The sequence below is a fragment of the Nycticebus coucang genome, chromosome 12 (genome assembly GCF_027406575.1).
Source record: "Nycticebus coucang isolate mNycCou1 chromosome 12, mNycCou1.pri, whole genome shotgun sequence".
NCBI classification, from domain to species: domain Eukaryota; kingdom Metazoa; phylum Chordata; class Mammalia; order Primates; family Lorisidae; genus Nycticebus; species Nycticebus coucang.
The window spans coordinates 30,592,463-30,612,777 of record NC_069791.1 but is presented as its reverse complement, the minus strand read 5'-3'; the positions used below and the strand labels follow the sequence as shown (position 1 = coordinate 30,612,777).

Below are 20,315 nucleotides of genomic sequence, written 5' to 3'. Positions count from 1 at the left end.
GTAATGGAAGATGCCCATGAGACTGTAAGGCTCTGGGCAAACATAAAAATCCTGGGGAGGGCAACAGACACCCCACCACATGGGAAAGAACTCAAACCAATCTTTTTAAACCTTTTTACATCTCAAATTAGTTCCATAATTACATGCACGTTAGGCACATCACTGCATTCTGTGGGTCTCTCTCAGACAGAGCAGCTGGGCTATTCTAGGAGGGCTCAGGATGAGTAACACTATTTTCTCCACACCACAGTGTATAAAGGCTCACCCACTTGCAAATGTTTTCATAACAAAAAGAAAAGCAAGAATAAGATCCAGAGACAGGAGTTGGAAGTGGCCTTCAGAAACAGAAAGTAAATAGAGGTGTTATGTCCACAGAAGCAAGAGACCCATGAGAGAAAGGTCAAGCAACCATTCACCCATCATACAATAAGTAATAATTGTGGCTCTCTCCTAAGCTCGGCCCTGTGTGACTTGCCAGAGATACAAAGAAATATAAGACACGGTTTCTGCCCTTGAAAAACTCACATCCAAATGGAAAGAAAAATTGGCCAACAGCCTGTAACAATAAAGTAAAATAAGATAGAAGAAAAATATATCTTCAAGATTAAGTAAGACGGATCAGGCAAGATCTTCCAGAAGCAACACAACACAAGGAAGGACGGCATTGCAGGGCGGGAAAGCAGCATGAGAAAAGGCTCTGAGGCGAAAGAAAAAATGTCAGTGGTGCAGAACTGGAGCAGTTCACTATGGCTAGCGCTGGAGGCTAGGGACACAGGGTGGGGAGAAGTCAAGAGATTTGAGTGACAGGGATCAGCCATGGCCAGATCCCTTACTCTTTATCCCCAGGAGCACAGGGAATCACTGACTTGTGACTGGGTCAGCGCATCACAACCAGTAGGCCGGCTAGAGAGACCGACCATCTGGGAACAGTTTGTAGAATGGATCTGAGGAGAGAAAAAGAAGCTAGGAAGCTTTTTGAGCAATACAGACAAGAGACCATGAGGGCCTTCCCGAAGAAGGCAGCAGGGGGGATGGAGGTCAGTGAATAAATTCCAGGGATTGAGGAGATCAAAACCACAGGACCAGGTGACTTTTCGGATGTGAGGAATGAAAGAAAGGAAGGCGTCAATCCCCACTGCCAGGTTACTTGGCTTGGACAACTGTGAGAACAACTGGGCCTGGGAGGATCTTGCCTGTCAAGACAAAGTTGTGTAGTCAAAATACAATGTATCCTTTGTTCCTTAGCTTCCAATTACACCTTCTGCTCAAGTGGGAAGTAGAAGCATTTACAATTCAATGTCCCATCATTTAATTGATCCACATAATCTAGATTAATTACAGGTCGGAAAAGTTATTGATCAGTCACAAAGAATTGACTGACAGCTAATAAAATGTGAATATCTGGGTTAAGACGGAAAGGTAAAAGATTAAAGGCTTTGTCACCAGCATGTCCTGAGCAATGATGACTCCAATTCTGTGACAAATCTGCCTTGGTGCTCGACATACCCAATGGTCAAGAATAAGAAGTCAGATTCTAAATGGCTTCCAATTGCTGTTAACATGAATTGTAAAAAAGTACAATTTTAAAAATATTGAAAATACAATCCTCAAAAAATACATAGTGAGAAAAGTAAAGGTTGGTATAATTCATTGATAGGGGAAGCAAATACTTGACAAAGACAGCTCAAAAGAGAATCTAGTAAAGCCTTCTGAGATTTCATGTGAAAAACATAAGCAACAACAAAAATAGATAAAGTGAAACTTCAAAGTGAAAATAAAAAATAACTTTTGTGACTCAAAAGACATCAAGAAAGTGAAACAACAGTATATAAAAGGAAGAAAATCCTTATAAATTATAAATCTGATAAGGGATGTGTGTCTAGAATATATAAAGAGAACTGTTACAATTCAATAATAAAAAGATAAATAATCCAATTAAAAAGTGGACAAAGGATCGGAATAGACATTTCTCCGGTGAAGACAGGGAAGTGGCCAATATGCACATAAAGAGATGTTCCACATCACCGGCCATTAGAGACTCTAAACCAACACCACAACGACTTACCATTGAATACCTATTAGTATGACTCTAAGAATAATAATAATGAAAAAGAAACAAGACAGTAAGAAAGACAAGTGTTAGTGAGGATATGGGAAACCAAAACATTCATACTCTGCTGGTAGGAATGTAAAATGGTGCAAGTGCTCTCGTAAACATGCTGGCAGTCCCCAAAAGTTAAACACAGAGCTAACGCAGCAATTCCGCTCCCAGGGACGTATCCAGGAGAAATGAAAACATACATTCATATGAAAACTTGTTCATAAATGTTCACAGTAGCATTATTTATAACAGCCAAAAAAGAGGAAACCATCCAAATGTCTGTTTTTATGGAAAATTAAAACATATGATATATCCGTACAAAGGAACAATTTTTAATGGAGAATAAAAATAAAGGAGATGTTGCAGTAAGCTACTGCAGTGATGAAACTTAAAAACATGCCAAGTGACAGAATCCAATGACAAAACCCATATATTATATGATCTCATTTATATGACCTGTTCAGAAGAGGTAAATCTGCAGAGACAGAAAGTGGACCAGTGGCTGCCTAGGTCTGGGGGACGGAGGTGAAATCGGAAATGACTACTCATGGTAAAAGATCAGTTTCTTTGGGGGGAGATGAAAATAGTATGACAGTGGTTGCATAACTCTGAGAGTACACTAAAAACCACTGTATTGTATACTTGGATAGGTGAATTGTACAGCATGCGAATTATATCTCAATAAATCTATGACTAAAAGACAGAAAAACTGAACATACATAAAATAATACATACATAGTATATAAACTGAATTCAAAAACTGGAATTTTCATAGTGCATGAAAAAACAAAAAGGAATGAGCTTGGCAAATGACATGCACACTTTGCTCAATGTGCTGGAAGAAACCATTGCAACTATCGGGTTTCTGTATGTTAAAGTCTAAGTGGACAGAGTTGTAAAATACAGTAAACGGCAAATAATAAACCTACCAATGTTGTATTCCCCCGGGTTTGCCAGGCGACGTTCTTCATTACAGTCAGTGAAGGTCACACCGTCATCTCTCCTTGTTCTCATGTCTTAGAAATTTAGCTTAACAAAGGTTTCTCATGAGCATAACACAATGATTTTGTGTTTCAGTTTAGTTAAGCAGAAAATAACAGGGTGTTTCTTCTGAGCGAAATACATGGAAATAAATCATTTAAAGGAGAGGGTATCTCACAACTAAAATCACAAAAAAAGCACTTTAAACAAAAGAAAGCTTAAACAAGATACTCCTGAAAGCTATGAGTTTTGTAAAATTACATGTAATTTTAAACTACAACAACTAAATGAAAAGAAAGGTTGTCTGGAAACTCTCACCTGGTAAGAGAGTAATTTATCATGCCTACTGTAAAAGAGAAGAAATAATACTCACAAGACAGGAGCAAACCATGTGCTAAATCTGTAAACCCAATGAAGGAAGGGGAGCATCAAGGAAATGGACGGACCCAGCCAAATGACAAGCCTGGGATGAGTAACAAAACAGTGACGAAGCCATCGGAAGCACAGCTCCACTGCACAGCGGAGAAGGAAAGAAAAACCACGGAACCAGGAGGGAGACCTGGGCAAGCCACTTCAAGACTCAGTAGAGAACCATGCAAGGAGAACAGAAACCCTTTAAAACCATCCTCTGGGTTCTCAGAGGAGTAGATTCTAATGGGGCTATCTTGGAGGATTGTGAAAAGCCATTCAGAACAGCTGTCACGGAGATGCCCCTGGGTAGCTACCGATTTTAAGTTTGAGGCAGAAGAACAGAAGGACGTTGTTTTAAAAGAAAAGAGAGGAAGGATCTAAAGGTCTGAGTATTGGGATATTCGGCTCCATCACTTTGTATTACTTGAGATACCTGATTATAGTCAGGTAACTCAACTGGATGGTTTGAGGATATAGGATGAATTGATTCACAGACAGAAAGTCCTCGACAAACTATGTACCAGAATCCTCTGCGGATAAAAAAAGCATTGTATATGTATGTGTGTATAGATAGATAGATAAATAGACAGACAGACAGACAGACATATATATGTCTTAGAAGTGAAAAGCATAACCTGGGAAACGGCTGGCTTGAGGTACTAATTTTGCCAAGGGTTCCACAAAGAAATTTTTTCATCAGCAGCAAGGAAATGCAATCTAACAACCCTGGCAACTAAGATGTTATAGCTAGGAGGGCTGTGAGTCAGATATCAAAGGCACCTTGCCCAATGCCAAGGATCTTTGGACAGACACTTGTTTACTTATGACATGAGATATGAATGAAAAATTTGGTTGGGAGGTTGATAGCACTGTGTTCCTGCTGTCCTCCATCCTTCTTTAACTGAGCCTTTTGGCCTTTGAAGACTGGTAATCTCGGGAAACGGGCTGCATCTAACGTAACAGTTAGAATAAAGGTTCAAATTCAGGGGACAGGGAGTTGAGGAGCAAAATCAACCCCAAGCTAAAGCCAATGGAGCCATCAGGCAAGAATATGATCTGGCAAAGTTGTTTTTTTCTCTTAGAGGCAGAAGTAGCTACTTAGGGAGCTACAGAACATGAAATAATTTATTAGCTGCCACAGCTAAAAATATCTAGACAAGGAACTCTGGAGATTTTGAAAGCCAAGAAGCGATACCTAAATTGGGCAAGTAGATTGCAACATTAATAAAAATCTGGGTCAGAGATGTCAAGCTTAATTAAAGTATTTATTATACAACAATTGGAGAATATAAGATATAAACAATAACTTATAAAGGCTCTGAACTGCCAAGAAGGAGTAAGCCAGCACTAGAGTTTGGATATTGCAATATTTCTGAAAGCATACTCAAGATTGTTTCAATATAAATATATGTTAGAAGTGAACATGGTTTTGTTATAAAAACGGGTGAATTCATTCAGAAGGTTTTCTTTTTAAACAGAAATAAAAAGCCTACAGACAAAGAAGAAAAGATTAGAAACAAACAAAGAATAAAAGGCAAAGAAAGAAGATAGAAGCTAAATGAATGACAGAAAGCAAAGATCGTTGCCTGGTATGACAACAAAATTCAACAATCCATTATCCCTAAGAGATACAAGTCAAACAAAATATAAATACACCATACACCAAGGTTTAAGATTTATTATATTGTAGCAAATACAAAAAAAAATGCAAATATCATCATGAGAATGATATTAGATGACATTAAGTGGTACATAAAACTATGAAATTTAAAAAGTCTTTTTTTTTTTTTGAGACAGAGTCTCACTATGTCACCCTGGGTAGAGTGCTGTGGCATCACAGCTCACAGCAACCTCCAACTCTTGGGCTTAAGAGATTCTCTTGCCTCAGCCTCCCAAGCAGCTGGGACTACAGGTGCACATCACAACACCCAGCTATTTTTTTGTTTCAGTTGTCATTGTTGTCTTGATGGCCTGGGCCAGTTTCCAACCTGCCAGCCTCGTTGTATGTGGCCGGCGCCATAACCACTGTGCTACTGGTGCAGAGCCTAAAAACGGTCTATCTTAATTCTTAAACCATTATAGCTACCGTATATTCTGAAGAAAAATTATTAAAATTGTCAAATATACTGTCTTCTGTACCCAAATGTACATCATAGCAGATTGAACAGATAAGAAATTAGAAACCTGATCAATGAATCAGATGCATTGATCTCCATTACTTCTTGACCCAATACCCTCCAGAACTCATAGAAACAACAGTAAGACATAATTAGCTGTATATTAGCAAAATCTGTTGTTCATTTCTGTCTACTAAATTAAACCTCCCCGCACTGATTCTAATCTTACAAAGCGTTATGATGTCCAATTGACATCTACACGCCTCTCTCTACATTGTTCTATAACATTTGCCATAGAGACCACTCAATACTTATTACAGTTTGCCCTCACCAAATCTCATATTAAAATTTATTCTCCAGTGTGGTGCTGTTAGGAGGTGGGGCCTAGAGGAAGGTGTTTGGGTCATGAAGGCAGATCCCTCATGAATACCTTAGTGCCCTTCCTCCAGGGTGAGTGACATCTCACTCTGTAATAGTTTCCACTAGAACCTGGCACTCCCCTCTCTGTCTCTCTTCTTCTCTCACAGTATGATCTGTGCACAAGCCCTCCCCTTCCTCCAAGAGTCAGCAGCCTGAGGCCCTCACCAGAAGCCCAGTCTTCTAGCCGACAGAATAGTAAGCCAAATAAACCTTTTTTCTTTTATAAATTATCCAGTCACAGGTATTCCTTCAGAGCAGTTGATTTTCAACCAGTGTGCCAGGAGAAGATCTTAAAGATCATTAATTAAATTATTTATGAAAGAAGTTCAAAGCCCAGTAAGAATACCCTTCTTTTTTAACTCTTTTTTGATGAACATAATTTAAGTGTGCTAGGGAGGTGTACCGTGAGATTAAAAAGGTTGTTGAAAAACACTGCTCTAGAGTAACACAAAATGAACTAAGACAGTGCCCCAGATGAATAAACATACAAATACCACCTGAGAATAATAGCATGAATAGTACCCAAATAGCCTCACTGTTAAGAATTTCAAATGTATGAAGAGTAGTTTCATTTCTCTCCGCATGCCGGACAGAACACCATCTTTCTTTCCTCAATGCGAAGTCAGCCTATGATTTAAGATCGGTCAAAGCTATCTAATAAATACCATATAAAGTATATAAAATTTTTTTCCTACTGACCTTGTGAGAATGTAAGGCGAAAATGAAGCTGGATTATCTTGCTCTGAGAAGAGGGGCATAGATCCTCCCATTATCCACAGACGGAAGTACAAAACAACAATCACCTTCGGAGAAAAAGAAAATCTGCTCACATGGCTGCCCATAATCTTTACTCTCATGGTGCCCGCATTCTGTTCCTCCTACCAAAAAATGGAGTCCATTGCCCCTCCCCTAAAATCGGGGTTAGTCTTGGGACTGGTGAGCATATTGGCCCAAAGAAGTTGGTGGACGATGCAGAGGTCCTCAAACTACGGCCCACGGGCCACATGAGGAGGTGTGATTGTATTTGTTCCCGTTTTGTTTTTTTACTTCAAAATAAGATATGTGCAGTGTGCATAGGAATCTGTTCATAGTTTCTTTTTTTTTAACTATAGTCTGGCCCTCCAACAGGCTGAGGGACAGTGAACCGGCCCCCTGTTGAAAAAGTTTGAGGACCCCTGACATTGTGTCAGTTTAGGGCCCAATCCCTGAGAGGTCCTACAACTTTTGGGCTTCTAGGTCAGAACCCAGCTGCTGTACTGTAAGGAGTCCTGACTGCCTGAGAGACAGAAGCCATATGGATATGTCCTACACATAGCAGAGAGAGCTTGTGGAAGAGAACTGAGGTGACCGAGCTCAAGTGACAGCTGAATAAACCTGACTGAATAACCTCAGCCAAAAATCATGATGATCAGAAGAACCATCCAGCTGAATGCTGCCCAAACTAAAGGCAGTTAGATCAAGTATGTGGCTACTGTAGTTAACGACACTAAATTGTGGGGTATTTTGTTATGCAGCAATAGTCAACTGGTAAGAGCCAGGTTTGTGCTGCCTCCTCTTGAGACAACTCATCCTCAGCACCTTGAAAGGACTTGCAGAATAATCTAGTTCACATTATCTGTGTCATCAAGTTCACATGTATCTAGACACTTTCCTGTACACCTTTCCATGCTTTGTAACATTTATGGTGTATAAACTCTTTGATGCTAAGGCCACCTTGTTAGAGTCCATTGCTAATTATTCTATTACATAATCTCGATCATGTCTCTGAACCAAATTAAAGGGAAAATATTCCTTATAAGGTATTTTACAAGTATATATACATACTTACATAACTTATGACCAAAACGGCCCTTTTTAAAAATGGTCTCATGGTAAGCAGGAAATTTCTATTGCTGCTTGCTGTCAGATACCTGAAACAGGAAAGGAAAAAAATCTTGAGTAAGATTTTTTGAGAAGAGTCTACCAGACATAACATTTTTCCTCTCAGTGTGAAGATGCTGCAGTTTTGAAAAAGGCTGCAAGGACCAACACTAGGAGCATGGTTTCTGGAGCCAGAACACCTGGGTTTTCAGTCCCCAGCTCTGATGCTAACAGCCCAAAAACCCCAGGCGAATTTCTTAACTTTTTGCACAATTAATTTCATTCACAAAAGGGCTATCATAAGAGTAAATACCTCACAGAAAAGTTGAAAGGAATAAATGAGATAATACATGAAACAGGACCTCACACTATTGGTATTACGACCCCATCTACTCCCAAATAACCCATTGAAATAATCATCACAGTGTGCATGCCTTCTGAAGCTATATGGTTATACTGGTTACATGTTGATCTTAAACAAAATAAGAGTTTATTTACCTACTGAATGAGATTTGAGGTGTATACAATGTCTTCTACCCACAAAATATCCTACAAATCCCTTCCCTAAAATAAGGAAGAAACCAAAGTTGCATAAAGTTAAGTAATTTTTTCAAAGTAACAAAATTATTGAGCATTAAAATTAGAGCTCACCCATATACAATGAATAATTTTTTTACTGCCTATGGTCTTCGGAAACAAAGTATGTTATGAGAACATCAGCTTCTAGAGGGTCAAGAACTTGTGTGGACCCTGCATCTGCCATGGCTTACTCCCTTGCACACAGTGCATCAAAGTGTTTTGCCCCCATAAGAACTAGACAGGTTAGTACCTCACAATGAAAAGTCCTCTTTGAAGACTGCTTACAAAATAAGTGTGGCACCTCTGTTTTATAACAAATGGTGATAGAAGGAGGTGAGAGCCTCACTCTTCCTTCTCACTTCATTTTCCTCTTCCTGGTTCATAAAGAGCTATGAAAGTGACGCATACTCAGATCTGGCCATTTGAGTATTTAATGAGTGGAGAAAATGAGGACAAAAGAGAGCGAGCTTTTAGCAAGCTCTGGATTTGATCCATCCTCAGCACGCATTTAAATCCCTTTAGTTCCCAAAAGAGAGCTAGCAAGGAGGAAGGCCAGAATGCTGTCAGCTCTCACAACACAGGTGCATAGCTATTGCCCCAAAACGGGCTGAAAGAAGTCTACCAGTTTCTGAAATTGCACACAAGATTTTGTGCATGTTTGCATCTGTATAATTTTCTGAGGCAAAGTCTTTGGCTTTTATCATCAGTGTCAACTGGGTCTGTGGTCTCAAAAGCGTAAAGCATTGCCTAAGCATCCTTCTTATTCTCAGCTCTGCCTCAACTATGACTGTCATTTTCGGGCCAACCCAACCAAGACCAACCCTGGATATTTCTATTCCTTTACAGGATGTAAGATAAATCCTAGCAGGAAGACTGAGAGAATGATGGAGCAGATAGGAAAAGGGGCTGGGGAGGGCTCGAGTTGTGATACATCTTAATGAAAAAAAGGCAGCTCCTAAGATGGTCTGTCTTTAGAAACTTCATTTCTTAAGTTCCATAGCTGTTTATTTATTTTAACATAATGGAAAAAGTAGAAGTGGTTTTCCTTTCTACAAAGCAACAAAGCACAGACTTTATGAATTTTTTTTTTCTTTTTCAGTGTTAAACTTAGGGAAATTGCCCATTATCTGTGTAACTGAAAGTACGCATGCTATGATTATTATTTCAATGAGTTATATTTATAAAGGATCCCCTAGTTTAGAAATTCTTTTTTTTTTTTTTGTAGAGACAGAGTCTCACTTTATGGCCCTCGGCAGAGTGCCGTGGCCTCACACAGCTCACAGCAACCTCCAACTCCTGGGCTCAAGCGATTCTCTCGCCTCAGCCTCCCGAGTAGCTGGGACTACAGGCGCCCGCCACAACGCCCGGCCATTTTTTGGCCGCAGTTTGGCCGGGGCAGGGTTCGAACCCGTCACCCTCGGTATATGGGGCCGGCGCCCCACCGACTGAGCCACAGGCGCCGCCCAGTTTAGAAATTCTTGGAGAAACTCCATTTCCTCAAGAAGTTAAGCTGCGGGCACCAAATAATTTCGTCTTACAATGTAGCATCCCAAAGCACTGAAAGTCTAGAGCGGCATTGGGAACAGTGGTTGGAAAAAAAAAAACGACTTCTTTTCAAGATTTCTATTTTTTTAGTTGTTGACCAAAAGTAAGTGAAAAAAATAAGCCAAGATGCACTCCTTTTGGTAAACACTGGGTCAAGAGGCTGAGACTCCTAACCTCAGACGGGGAGGACTCCAAGGGCTAAACCGTACCCTTTACTCTTTCTTTACCCACAACAAAATTGGACAGTGGAATTTTCTCCATCTACGACATATAGTCCATGAAGTTGAAATTGGAACAACAAAGAATAAATCTATTATTAACAACAATAATATAAATAACAAACAATTAAAATGTGCCAGACATGAATGTGACAATCATAGCTTCCACTTACAACGATTCCATGAGAAAGAACCTTATAAATTCCTTTTTTGCTAGAGGAAGAGACTAAAAACTAGTAGTCGTAGTTAACGACTACATTAGAGTCTCTCAGCTATTCATTTCCATCAGAAGATAAAGTACCTGGAAGTGCCTTACACAATGCACTATCCAAGCACTGTCACTATCCCTAATGCCTTCCCACTGTAGTCAAGTTCTCCATTGTTTTCCCTAAAAAGCCAACACCAGAACCAAACCACTGGGGAAAACACGAGCACAAGAGCCAAGGGTTCAGGGTTTTATTTTTGGGCTACCATCTACTTTGTCACATGATTTAGAATAAGTCTATAGAAGCTTCATTTTCTTCCTTCCTCCTGTCATTAATTTCGAGACAGGGTCTCACTCTGTCCCCCAGGCTTGAGTGCAGTGGTGTCATCACGGCGCACTGCAACCTCAAATTCCCGGGCTCAAGTCATCCTCCTGCCTCAATCTCCTGAGTAACTGGGACTGTAAGCATGCAATAACATACTTTGCAAATTTTTGTATTTTTTTTTTCAGTCTCCTGAGTAGCTGGGACTATAAGGGTACACCAACGCAGTTGGCAAATATTTGAATTTTTTTGCAGACATAAGGGTCTCACCACATTACTCAGGATGCTTGCAGGATTGTCTTCATTAAAGAGAGTTGGCCTAAATGGTTTTAGGTCTAAAATAATGTGGTTGTTGGATGTTCTCACCAACTGATGATGTAAAAAAAAAAAAAAAAAATGAAGAAAAAACAGAGAATCATACCAAATTAAAAAAAAAAAAGGTGTCAAGGTAGTATGGGAGAAGCAAATGTTAGCTGACCTTCTGCTTTGAGTAGACCTTCATAATTTTCAGTTGCATATGAAAATATAATTTATTATTATTTGGGTTATTGGCATTGTAAAATTGTGTATTTTAAAAAACTTCTGATTTTTGCCAAATAAAAGGAAAAGATCAAGGTTAACCAAGGTACATTCCCTAATTTATGCCACCACACACACTAAATTTTTTATTAACATCTACCTTCTTAGTTGATCACGTTCAAGTACTCAAAATTAAATGTGATTTCTTCCTGAAATTCACTCTCTATAGTTATTTACCAAGTCCTCAAATCCTATTGAGAAATCTTAGCAGGGACAGAACAATTAGTTAACCAGAATCACTACCCAAAGATAAATGTTTATAAGCCACTGACCTTTGTTAACACAGAATTATTGTGTCAATAGATAATCGAAGCATCTGACAAAGATTGTTTAACCAAATTTTAGTCAGGCTTGTGAAACAACTTCTAGAGGCTCAGCAGTGATATATTTGGTCACCCACCACATCTAATCTGATTCCTTATCCTCTACCATCCCCAGGTGATGTGGCCTGCCTTCAGCAAGAATCCTGTTATGTCAGGTTAGCTAGAATCCTCCCTTACCCATGACTTTTTTTCCACAGAAATTTTCTATCCACTGATCGCCACTCTGCTCCTTGGTTATAAATTCCCACTTGCCCATGCTGTATTTGGAGTTGAACTTAAACTTTCTCCTCTACTGCAAAATTCCATCAAAGAAGTCCCTATACCTACCACAATATGCCCTTCACCTTGAATGAAGTTTGCCTTGTCATGCTTTAACAAATGTCATTTAAATAAAGCAAGATGGGGCGGTGCCCCCATATGCCAGAGGTGGTGGGTTCAAACCCAGCCCTGGCCAAAAACTGCAAAAAAAAAAAAAAAAAAAAAAAAATATATATATATATATATATATAGAGAGAGAGAGAGAGAGAGAGAGACAGAGAGAGAGACAGAGAGCGTGTGCGCGAGTGGAAGATGATCAACAAATGATTATTGACCCAAACAGAATTTTCAAAATATTTAGCCTGCCTCTCTGGACCCATTCCCCCCGACCCCACCGTTTTCCTTACTCTCTAGTGGTAGGCCAGAGAACAAAACAAAAATGCTCACAGCTTAGAATGTGGACAGGAAGTGGGAACAGGAAAACCACTTGGATGGTACCAGTTTTCCTACTTTGCATCCTGAAGATTTAAATGAAGATGCTATATTAGATTCCCTAGCTCTTCTTAGAATCTATAAACATCTGGTAATTTTTGCCTAAAGGTTAACTCCAGGCTGCAAACATCTCAGATACACCAACAAATTATAAATGGCTATATATAAAATTCTTTCTAGAATACCAATCAATTTCTTCTGCTCTTTCGAGGATACAATCATAACCTTGACACAAACTGTACAAAAATAATGCATGTAACCAAACGTTTGTATCCTCATAACATGCTGAAATAAAATAAATCTTTTAAAAAATAAATAAAACTACTAAAAAAAGTAATAAGGAAAATTTTAAAGTTGCATACTCAGACAAAAAACAATTTGAACTCAGAACTTTTTGAATAGGAATTCAGAAATACTGCTTTTCTTTGCAACACAAGAAAAAAGATTACTTCGTTGACCAAAATATAATAAGACACAGTTCACGTAAGAAAATAGTATAAGTTTAATAAAAACAACAAAAGAAATTTAAGTGTCTTTTGCCACTTAATAACATAAGAAATTTGAGTCTATTGGTTCCCTCTTTAACACACTCTTCTTGAACCCCTGAAGTGTCTCATCTAAACCTTCATAAGCAAAGCGTTCTTTGCAGGAGCAGAACAATCTTTGACATCTCCTTCCATATTCAAATGAAGATTCTGAGGGGAAGGAGCTACCTACTCTAAGAAAGGATAAAGCATTTTCACTTCTACCTAGTCAGAAACCCAAATCAACCTCCAATACCCCCCTCTATGGCTATAGGAAATTCTCCTTTGAGAGATTTTACACTTAACTCATGCTACTTACAAAGAAACGTTTACTTAAATTATAATACATTAAATGATGAAAATAGACAGAGAAAGCCTAAGAGAATGTAATTTCCCTTCTCTTAACCATTCCAAAAATCGAAATTAAGAGTTTGAAGGGATAAGAATAATTTCGGTGGTTTTATAAGTAAGAAAAATAAAGACACCCAGAAATTTTAACTGACTTGTAAAAAAGTCATGGTCCTTCAGTGTCAAAGGTCATGAGTTTAAGCTTTCTTAGAGAATCTAATTTATATTCTCTCCACCATTAATTTATTCAGTGCCTCTGATCTTTTATTACCTCTCCAAGTAATAGTAAAAATTCATTTTCAAAAATTTCAGCTATCACATTTTATCTCTCATTCTCGGTCCCAGGAAAGTTCCAATTCATTAGCAATGCATTAGTAAGGGGTTATTTCATGTATTTCATATGCACCAGTCACTCTGCTAAGCAGGTCTCCTTTTCATTTCGTACAGCCCTTGTCCCTTTGTCTCCTTCTTGGGAAGGAGGCTGAAGGATGAAGACTTTACATCTTTTGTAGTTACCTGGATGGAGGTGAAGAACATTCTCCTTAGTAAAGTATCTCAAGAATGGAAAAGCAAGTATCCGTGTCCTGGGTCCTAGTCTGAAACTAGTAGATGAACAACTATAGAGCCACAGGAGAGAAAAACACAATTAAACACAAGCAGGGGGAGGGCCTGCTTCTTGTATGCCGTGGCCTTTCCCTCCTTGTCTTGCTCTTTCTTTATCTCTTTCTTGGGAAAAGGGAAAACAAACTTTTACTCCTTACTGTTCTTCTGCTGGTGTGAGAAATCTCTCTCCAACCCACACCATGAGCTCCTCATGAGTCATCAAGCTTCACCACATGAAGTCTGATCATGCACTCACTGCGTGTTTGCCCTTAACTCCATTCATCCAAGCTTGTTGCACACCACAGACTCTAGCAGGGCGTTCACCCTGGGGCCTGAAGGCAGCATGAAGATAATCTCAGGGCTCTTTTGCTTATCTGCAGTGTCCGACATCATAAAAATTATGCACAGACCTTTTCTGGCTCATCAGATTTTATTAGTGTTCGTGTATTTAATGTGTGGCCCAAGTCAATAATGCTTCTTCCAACGAGTGTCAGGAAAAAAAAAAAAAGGTGGGACACCTCTGCCTAAAGAATCCTTGCAATAAAATTATTGCTATTTGCAATACTCAAGTAAGCCTTTGCACTAAGAAAAAGATTAAAACAGCCAATGATACTATAATTATATTTTCTGAACCACTTACTGAGATAGATGGGCTGACAAATTCAAGTAAAATACAGCTAGTGAAAAAAATATTCAATATCATGACTTTCTGGGTAAACTGGTGAAAGGTACTTTCTGTTAACAGCAGAAACAGCAGTAGCTCTCATTTAGTGAATGCCTATTGTGTCCCAGGGATAGTTCTGATGCATATAATCCATAGGACGTTCCCTAAGATGGGCACTACTAATATCTCCATTTTATAACAGGGAACACTGAGGTATGAATAGTCAAATAACTTGTCCCAAAGACTTACAAGTTTTAAGAGAAGAAAGTCAGAATATAAATCCAGTCTGTGCCCTTAACCACAAATGCTCTGCTATCTGTCATATCACTGCCGACAAAATCTCTGCCCTTACTTTCTCAGGACAATGCATGAAGTTCAAATACTACTCCCAGAAGTACAAGCACATCAGTGCCATATGTTTAGGAATGTGAATTCAGGGTACCAAGACTTACCTGATCAATGTAGGAAATTAATGAAAAAACCTGCTACAATCTCATCACTACCAAAAATGTCAAACTATTCAGACAACAATATCCTATTTGCCAAGCAAAGCAATGAGCACTGAGTTAGGTCCTAGAAGCAATATATAAAAATAATAAATGCATACATTTAGCATTAAGTGCATACATTTAACATGTACTGAGTGCACACAGCAGGCCAGAGACTGTTCTAAACACATGCTAACTCTTTAAATACGTAACAACAACTATGAAGCAGGCCCGATCCCTTTTCTTATTTTCTAGATGGGGACATCTGAGGCATAAAAAAGTGAATAAACTTGCCCAGTATCATGAAGCCAGTAATTAGCAGAACTGGGACCTGACATGCACTCTGGGCCTGAGCCCATTAGAGAAGACAGCCCTCTATTCCTGTACTTGGTGCACTTTTGAAAGTGTCCCAAGGTCAGGTGTCTAAATTTGAGTAAAAGAACGTTAACATGGAGGCTCCCAGCCCTTAAAGCTTGAGCAGCAGTATAACCTCCCTATGTTAACTCCATCTCCCTTTTGCTCAGCTCTCTGTCCCCTAAGCCTGCCCCAGTCCTTACCTGGTATCATCCCTGTCACTGGGCTCATTAAGTACCTGTAGCAGTTTACAGAGAAGGAAACACTTCTATTGCCTTCCCCCATGTTCCCAACTCACCTGCTCCCTGGGAATTTCAAACCTAAGGTCAGTACCTCGATACTGATGGGGCCCACTGCTAGTGGTAGAGATCACTTTGTATCATAGGTCAATGCCTTGGTCTCCCCTCTGCTTCTTGTAACCATGTAGGATACCGCCAGGCCAGCCTGGGGCGGGGGGATCTCTCTCTCCTGCTTTCTACCCACTTCTATGCCTGAACTTAGGCTGGGGTCCAAGATCCAGGCAGCTTCAGTTTAGGGCAAAGAGAGGCAGAAGTGTCCTTTAAACCTTTACACAGCCACTTTCTCTAAGTCAGCTTTCAATCCAAGGCTCTCCTTAGCCCTTCCCTCACCGCGTTCCCATTCACTGATATGGGATCATGTGAATTCTCAGAACAACAGATGATAAATCCAGAAGCTCTCCGATACACCTGGTTGCCTGCACTGGGGTCACTCAAGGGCCAAGCAGGACATTTGGCAGCCTGGCCTCCTCCTGAAATAGATCACCTTGCTGCATGAGGTGAAAGGCTGCAGTGAAGTGGGTGGCCTGAGAGAACAACACCCTTTATAGGGAGGAAAATGATGTAGAAGAAACCTTCCCTCAGTCCAAACAAAGCCACCCAGGGAGCAGTTCCTGTTTCTGCCCCCGAGCCCCAGTGCCCTTTAGACTTAAGACAGGAGGGCTGAGTGTCACAGCTACAGGCTTAGAAAGCAGAGGCTAAGTGGTTTCCTAAGCTATCTTGGCAAACACCTGTACAACTCACTTTCTTAAAAAAAAAAATCTTATTTTTGGAAAATTCAAGCTTTATTTCACTTGGAACTCTTATTTTTTACAAGGAGGACAGATTACACGAAGCTAAAAAAAAAAAAAAGATGAAAATTGTGAGCTTTCAACTCTTGTCAATTTGGTTTTATTTTTAAATTCCAATGCTCATGTGGCGAGCGCCAAAAATAAAAATCATAGTGGTTCTTAGCACAGTGGATACACTGCACATAATCATCATTCAGATAACTGTTAGGGTTTCAATGTTTGTGTATGTCTGTCAGTATTATGCAAGTTAGAAAGCATAATAATTAAGTCTATGTGAATTTTTGAATGCATGCTTCTTTTGTTTATGTACTTTTCCAAACTTTCTTTTAATTTCCCTTTAGAACTGAAAGTATCATTTTAAAACATAATGTAAAAAGGCTAAGGAGGAAAGTTGTCAAAGGAACTAGAAATTTCAGTCCTAGACATAGTATTAATATACATACTTACACATTTAATTGTATTTATTTCTATTTCACTTACATTTTCCAAAGAACAAATTAAGATGTTAATTTTATACTATTGCAGTTTGCTAAGTTTTCAGTATTTCTGTGTATGATGCCTTGATTCCTCATGATGTGCTCTCGAAAGATGGCACCCTGGATATTACAGGGACAGCTGGGTGTGGCGAAGGAACCACGGCCACGGAGTCACAAAGACCTGGGTTTGCTTCCCGGCTCATCCAGTGACAAGCTGGAAGCCCTGTGGCCTCCCTTGGTCTCAAGTGCTTCAGCTGTAAAACAGTCCTTATAATTTCTACCTTGCAAGGTTGTCCAAACAATTTTAAGAAGATGATGTTCACAAGTGGCTCAACACAGTGACAACCCAACACAGAAAGGTACCCAAAGGAGCCACTATGAGAATAGTGACTAGAAATCAGCTGAAAATACTAAGACTCTACTGCCTGTCTTCCATGGCCAGAAAAACAGAAGGGACAACCTGGATGAGTTAAGGAACTCAGCCAGGATTAGTATAGAAAAGGATTTAATGTCTCTTAAGTTTTGTCAGCACCCTCTTTCCTGGAAGGAGAAGGAAAAAAAAGAGAACAGAAATATAAATAGGAGGATGCTATCAAATGCTCCTTTAATTCAGCTTGGAAGTATCCAAGCTGGACACCAAGACGTGCTGTACAAGTCATACATGCCCAAGGCACCGGCTGGGGAGGATAATCTGAGGTGGCAGCCTCAGAAATGCAGGGAAGGGGGAAGGACAGAAAGGCAGCCCATGCTCCACTGGACTCCCTGTGTACCAGGTGCTGGCTGCACCTACCCTAAGGATGGCAGGCCTTTATCTAGTTCACATAGACATTATGCACCTGTCACGCCTCATGCCCAGAGAGTTTTCTATCTCACATAAGGATCCTATTGGCCAGCAGCAGCTTTGATCCATTATTATTATTACTATTATTATTATTTAATATCCACTAGACAGCATCACTGTCCTAACGATTTTCACAGTGACTTGTTTAATCTAATGTTTCCATTTTCTTTGCAGCCAATTTCATTTTCTCACTGACATATTACACTGTTGCTTTATTTCCAAGTCACCCGGCCATGTGCAAAATAGCTTAATGTTCAAATAAAGAATAGTTTCTGTCTTCACTTGGCCGAGTTTCCCTTGCAGATTCAGCATGGTGCTTTGTACAGCAGTCATTTAATTCATCAAAGTGAGTTTTTAAAATATCCTAATCATACAAGGCTTGACACTACCTTTACAGACTCTGCTGAAATCGGGGCCCAATTTAACATTGTTATTTTAACAAACATATTTTTCCTGTCTTAAACTTAACTCAAAGCCAACTAAAAGTCCTCTGTAAGGATTCCATTCTGACGTTTCCAGGTCCTAAAGACTGTCACACATGAGGCCAGATTATCACCAAGGGTGACCAACCAGTCTGATTTGCCTAGTATGGGGGAGCTTCCTGGGACATGGCATTTTCCAAGCTAAAACTGGCACTGTCCTGGGAAAATCAGGTCACCCTGCATACTATCTAGTAAGTTGGTACAGTACAGAAGAGTGAACTGCTGAAGAATAGAACAAGTCACACATTCTAAAAAATGCAAAGAAAAAAGTAAGTACTTTCTTCTTGCCCTGAAATCAATCTCTCCCCCTCCCCACTCCCAACACACACACAACCTCTTGATCCATGATGTTCTGCTCTCCATGAATAAGATTTTAAAGTGTTTCTCTGGTGAACAATATTTATTAATTGGTTCAGCTTGTTAATTCTAAAAACATGAAAACTAGAATTTTCTCACCCACGCTTTCCAGCTGTTAGACAAATCTTCTCATCTAACTTTGATGAGCCAAAGTAAGGTATTCTTAAGAGCATCATCTTCTTAAAGCAACAAAAAGGGAAGGAGGGGAAGAAGAGACAAGAGTCTCGTAACCACCGAGACTGTACAGAGTCCCCTGTATATGCAGTCAATGGATCGTAATGACTTGTTTCATGGGCAGCAAGGCTGCCTGGCTGATTGTAATAGAGGTTGATATTTCAAAAGCTAAATTGAAATCAAGCTTCCACTATTAATGAAAGGGAATTTGACAGTCTTATTCTTAAAACACACCATAATTAATAAATGACTGACACAACAGTACTTAAATGATCAATCTCAGCTGTACATAACCTGAAGAAAACATTCAACAAAACTAAAATTCCAAAACCTCCTTCCTGCAATTCTGATGCCTTTATCTGCTTAGACTGTTGCCTGTGTCATGTGTTCATCTACATTTTTTTAATACTGGGAATACTTAATTGAAAAGTTCATAGAAGTTTTCCTATCTTATAATATGCCACTTTTATCATCTTTTTCTTGTATGCAAGGTTTAATGACTACAGGATTATCTAAAATCATTTCCACTCTTTTTAAACACGAAGGCTCCAATTTCCTGGGTCCTGTCATTATTGTCACCGTTCAGTGATCTCCGACTTGGATAAAAGAACACATGATGAACACTGAATGAGTACTTCAGACTGACAAAACTAACGGGTGTTATCATGAGGAAATCAAACTTTAGAAGCACATATTTTGATATATTCTTTATCCGAACAGAAAACCTGACCTCAACTATCATCAATCAGAGATCGACTTCCAGGTAACCCATCTACTCTCTACCTTCAAACCAGAAAGAGGCCATCTCCATGACTGGGGGACTGGGCACAGCCTCTCTTTAAGATGTGAGGACATAAGCCAGGCACAGTGGCTTGGGCCCTAGCACTCTGGGGAGCGAGGGGGGTGGATTGCTTGAGCTTAGGAGTTCCAGACCAGCCTGAGCAAGATTGAGACCCTGTTTTTAAATAATAGTCAGCTGTTGTGGTGGGCATCTGTAGTCCCAGCTACTGGGAGGCTGAGATAAGAGGATCGCTTGAGCCCAAGAGTTTGAGGTTGCTGTGAGCTATGACAGCACAGCACTCTACCAAGGGCAACAAAGTGAGACTCAGTCTCAAAAAAAAAGAGATGCAAAGACATGGCAACTAGTGGTAAATTCTATTAGCCAGGTGACTAAAAGTCATGCTTGATCAGCAACTCCCTAACTAGCACTCGATGAGAAACTGATAGCAGATGCCACAACCAAGGAAGGAAGCATCTCCGTGACAGACGTGCTGGGAGGAGGCCCAGAGCCAGCCACATTATTAACTCTTGACAGAGCCAGTGGGTATGCCATCGTGCGTGAGAAAGAAACGCATCCTGCCTCCTACAATATGAAAATAATACAGCTCACGTCAGCCCCTCAGGACGAGAGGCAGACAGGTCCAAGTTCAGTACTGACAGGGAAACATAATCCCTCTGCCTACAACCACGTACCAGTCCCAGCCCTCAGGACAGTCAATTCTACCC

The 20,315-nt window shown here is 39.8% G+C and overlaps 1 protein-coding gene across 3 annotated transcripts in view; it reads right to left on the bottom strand.

Moving 5' to 3' along the window:
* TMTC1 (transmembrane O-mannosyltransferase targeting cadherins 1) overlaps nt 1–20,315 on the bottom strand; it is a 287,962-nt gene that overhangs the window by 151,161 nt on the left and 116,486 nt on the right. For all 3 annotated transcript variants that reach the window (XM_053556774.1, XM_053556776.1, XM_053556775.1), the window contains exons 6-7: nt 7,859–7,940; nt 6,730–6,833 (exon numbers count right to left, since the gene is read on the bottom strand). In XM_053556774.1, coding sequence (XP_053412749.1) covers nt 6,730–6,833; nt 7,859–7,940 — 186 coding nt within the window. The remainder of the gene's footprint in view (nt 1–6,729; nt 6,834–7,858; nt 7,941–20,315) is intronic.